Source organism: Notothenia coriiceps, unplaced genomic scaffold, assembly GCF_000735185.1.
Source record: "Notothenia coriiceps isolate Sejong01 unplaced genomic scaffold, NC01 NC01_scaffold00037250, whole genome shotgun sequence".
Classification (NCBI taxonomy): domain Eukaryota; kingdom Metazoa; phylum Chordata; class Actinopteri; order Perciformes; family Nototheniidae; genus Notothenia; species Notothenia coriiceps.
The window spans coordinates 2,257,850-2,262,706 of NW_011369951.1; the positions used below are offsets into that span (position 1 = coordinate 2,257,850).

At 45.9% G+C, this 4,857-nt stretch overlaps 1 protein-coding gene across 1 annotated transcript in view; it reads left to right on the top strand.

Moving 5' to 3' along the window:
* LOC104967173 (WAS/WASL-interacting protein family member 2-like) overlaps positions 1–2,655 on the top strand; it is a 12,242-nt gene extending 9,587 nt beyond the window's left edge. Inside the window, exons 6-7 of the mRNA XM_010796589.1 lie at positions 1,100–1,327; positions 1,598–2,655. Coding sequence (XP_010794891.1) covers positions 1,100–1,327; positions 1,598–2,395 — 1,026 coding nt within the window. The 3' untranslated portion in view covers positions 2,396–2,655. The remainder of the gene's footprint in view (positions 1–1,099; positions 1,328–1,597) is intronic.
* The last annotated feature ends 2,202 nt before the right edge of the window (positions 2,656–4,857 follow it).

The following is a 4,857-nucleotide window of genomic DNA, read 5'->3' on the forward strand; positions in this document are numbered from 1 at the left end:
AAAAATAATAATTAGGATGCAAATAAAGAAACACATTTTTGTATGAAATTTCATTAAAGGTCATTTTTTTATTATTCATTTAGTCTTGATCAAAAGTTAAAAAAAAGCCAACACCCTCACCTTTATCACTTGCATTGAAACAGGCACAACATCTAAAAACTAGGGGTGCACCGAATGGGAAATTCTTGGCCGAAACCGATACCGAAAATAGGAAACAGTTGGCGGAATGCCGAAAGGCCGAAAATGATTAATATATATATATATATATATATATTGTATACATTTTTTTACCAATGTTGTTCAGCTACCTGATTATGGAAAAAGACATGATTATGGCAAAACTTAACTTAAATAATAAAACATTTATTCAGCACTTTTGAATGCATACAGTACATTAATTCCAAGTCAAGTGCATTTTCTTTTCTCTGTAGGATAACTACAACAAAGTGCATTCAGAACAAAGCCAAGGTGCTTTAAAACTGCATAAACATCTAGGCCAGTAGGCCTACAACAAAATAGTGTAAATAAAGACTGTAACAGCCAGGCCTTCAACAACAACAAATGCACCTATACGTTTGGTACGTGTTGTTGTGATGACGTAATCAAAACGCGGCGACAAGCACGGCGCGCGACCATGCTCGCGGCTGGCTCACAGCCAACATGTCTGCCGCTTGGAGATATTTGAAAATATCAGAGAGAGAGGCGCGGATTGCGATTTGTAAAACGTGTTCAGCTGACATTTCTCGAGGGGGTGTAACTGCAAAGACTATCACCACTTCGGGATTACTCCACCACTTGAAATCAAAACACCCGGACAAATATGCGGAGTATGATCAACGTAACCCTGTTCTCTGACATTCGGTCGAAAAGGGCCTTTTTAACCATTTTCGGCCGATAATTTTCGGTGGCCGAATATTCGGTGCATCCCTATTAAATAGCCTATATGCCCAACATATACAAGTTAGCATCCCGCAGTTTCCATGTGCTGGGGACCCACTACTTTACATTTCTATCATACATTTTGGCGTACTCAACATTTCCGGGTTCACATTGCTGGAAACTAGACTATGACCAGACCCCGACGTTCCAATGTTGACCCTGTGGTGACCTGTCCCAGGTGGGCCAGTACCTGAACACGCTCAGGGCGGAGTTCCCGCAGCAGTACCCTCAGGAGAGGCAGAAGTGGGAGAAGAAGGAAGGGCTGGTGCGGAGAAACCAGGCGGAGCTCCAGGGACGCTTCCAGGAGGTTCTGCAGCAGCTGCAGCAGGGCCGGGAGCTAGAGACCCTCCCCAGGATCAACGTGCCGTCACTGCCCCAGGTCCCTATGGTAAGACAACCCCCACCAAAAGGATATCTGTAAGGGGAGATATATTTATACTCAAGGTGGAGAGCCGCTCTTCTTTAAAGTGTTGGTCCCTCGGGTCAGAGTTTAAATGTTTACTGAATGACTCACTATTTCAATTGTATTTGTATGTTGCATTGTTGGAGGAGCCTGTGACTTCAGTTTGTCATTGCCATATCTACACTGTAGCTAATGTGCACATGGCAGTAAAGCCTTGAATCTTGACTTATAGCTAACTCTTATTTCTTCCTGCAGGCTGAGCTGAGATTTAACCAGGTGATGCAGTCCCTGGTCCGCCCCCAGTTCATGCCCCCTCCTCCTCCAATCCCAGTGATTCGACCCTTCCCTCCCCAGAGACACCCACACTTTTACCAGCAACCGTTCCAACTTCCTCCCCATCCCCAGTTCCGCCACCGCTACAACCACCCCCCACCCCCACACCAGTTCCAGCCTTCCCTCCCACCCATGCACCAGCCTGTCTACCTGCCCCCGCCTCACTTCCAGCCCCACATCAGAGCTCAGATGAGGGTGACCCCCCCTCCCAGTCTCTCTCCGTCCCCTCCCGTTCAGCCTGTCCATCCTGCAGTTCCATCCCCGCCTCCCCCCGGCGCCGCTGCCACCTCCGCCCCCGCCGGTAAACTCGACAAGGTCCTCGAGAAGCTTGGGGCTCGCTACCCACAATGCAACAGGGCTCAGCTGACGTCGCTGCTCCAACAGGTGAAGAGCTCCCGCGGCACGCTGGCCGGCATGTCCATGGAAGAGGTCATCGAGCAGGTGGGCTTCAAGCTGGTGCAGAACGAGAGGTCGGCCCCGGGGCCCATCAGCCGGCCCGCACCCCCGGGCCCCATCCAGAGGCCGACACCCCCCCCGCAGAGAGCGGCAGAGGAGGGTCAGGCTGCCGGGCCTCTGAAGCCCTGCCTGGTGTGCCAGAACCACGTGGACCCAGAGAGCCGGCACCCCCTGGGCTGCAGCCACACCATCCACAGAGACTGCATCCGGGTGTGGCTGCAGTCCAGCAAGAACAACTCCTGCCCCTTCTGCCCCGGGAAGTGACGGAGAAACACTTAAAAACATTCCAAAAATAAGCTTTTAATGTCCAACAGATGTCTTTTTCTAGGGTACAAGCTGCAAATAAGTTAATTAAAAAATTTAATTTATCATGTGACTGCGACGTTGTTTGAAAATTGATATTCTTTTCAATATTTTTGTTTTAATGATTAACAATACGAATCTTCTCAATGTTTCACTGCCATGTTGTTATTATCATGCAGCTAAACAAGAAGTTTGCCAAAATAAAGTTGTCTGATATTGAATAAGTTGCAATTCTGATTGGTTTATTTATGATGAAAGAATAAATAAAAATGTAATCTCTTAATACTCAACCATTTTTGTGAATGTAAGCGTGGAGGTTTTTTATCCAGGCTTAACTATGACAAGTTGATTTATAATGCTATCATGTTTATCACATTTATCTTGTGCAGTACTGGATTCTAACTTACCAGTGGTGTAAAGTAACTAAGTACAACACTTCACAAGCTACCCTGCAGTATACAAACTCATTCAAACTAGCTGCACCTCTACCAGCTTTGAGAACACTTTAATGATCAATCATTATAAAACATATCATATATATTATTCTGAAATGGACCAATCTGCACAATGACTACTTTTACTGTCGCTACTTTCACTATATTTTGATGATAATACTTTTCTACTTTTACTTGAGGAACATTTTGAATGCAGGATTTTTACTTTAACCGAGTATTCCTACACTCTGGTGCTTCTACTCAAGCACAAGATGTGAGTACTTCTTCCACTCTGTACACTCACTCAAGGGGCCCTTCTCAATTCTCTTATTTTTCATTTCCTCACTCCCGGTCTCACCGGAAGTTGATTTGTCTGCGCCATCTTGAGTAGCGTCCCAATATCCTGATTTTTGTCGGAGGATCGAGGAGCGATAATGGAGGAGCTATAATCGAGGAACCACCAGACCATCCTCCGATGAAATCCTCAGACACTCGCCCCGCCCCCTTACTGTGTATCGCTCACTGATTGGACGATGCAGTGCATGCACTGATGTGATGCTTCTTGACATGAGAGCAGTTTCCCAGCGGAGTGAAAAAATATATGAAACTCACGAGGAGTCCCTCCTCCAGTTTTATACCGTATTTGTTTCAATTAATGTATCATTTAAGTTACAAATGTGATATATCTGAACAACAAAGTGGTCAAAATCATGGTTTATTCATTTTTTGGAAACATTTTCATGATCGTTTTTTTCGTTTTAAAGATTTTCAATTTATTGTCCCCTTTCCATTCAGTCAGTCATTAAGCGCTATTTAAACATGTATAATGTGCTACATATCCAAACAACAAAAAAGTGTGCAATCCAATGAATGTTAATCTAACTGGGTTTTGATATATAACATATTGTAGTGTACATCAAAGCCGACCTATGCTGACAAGTAAGTGAAGAGTAGAAAAATATAAGGTATGGCTATAGGAAAAATGTCCCAACAATTATAGGATAATGAAGGTTTCTAATCAAATGCTATTACATAAGCCATTACATTTCTAAATCTAATGGACAGGAAGGCAGAAGGGCGATTATAAAATAATAATAACTCATAATAAACAGCCAGACATTTTTTAACAATGACCGAATATCATTTATTTTAATAAACCAAATATGATCAATTGAGGAAAATGAGGACAGAACTGATGATCCAAATGTTGTAGTACAAGTATAATGTAGTTTAGTGCATAAATTACTATTGCAACAAATGTGTTATCTTTTTCATTATAAGTCGATTTTTTTTTGAACGAATGCTCGGGCCAGTGATAATTACAATTCCACCGTCCGGAGGGCCAGTGGCTTTTTACCCTTATGTCTAACCCTGCCATGCCAGACGAACTTCACGGCCCACCCAAAGCGCACCGAAGGCTAACGCCGGGGTGGACAGTCCGTGCACCGCCTCGAACACAGGCGTTCAGCTGGCCGGCACGACTGGCCACGACAGGCCGTGGAGACGTCACCCACAGGAGGGTAACGCCCGCGTTCACCGAACACCACGTCCTCCAAGCGCAGCCCCGCGCCCTCCACCTTCAGAGCCTGGACGCCGGGATCTGTGACCTGGTCCGCCGCCATGCGAGTATAGTCAGGCCAACTGGCCGCACGATGGACGACTCTGGGAGAGGCAAGTCAGCCAATCAGGTTCGAGCTTGCCGCCCACGTGCTTAATGTCGTTAGTGAACTCCGATATGTAGGACGCTGCGCTGCTGACGTGCCGACCAAGCTCCGCCACTTTTGACATGGCGAAGGTGAGCGGCTTGTGGTCGACAAACTTCCAGCATGAAACGGAAGTGCCGCACGGCCAATAAAAGTCCAAGGAGCTCTCGGTCAAAGGCGCATGTACCTGCATTCTCTGGGCGTCAGCTGGGCCGGTTGAAAAAAGGCGAGCGGCTGCCAAGCGCCCTCCACTAGGCTTGGGCCGGTATCATTTTTTTCATACCGT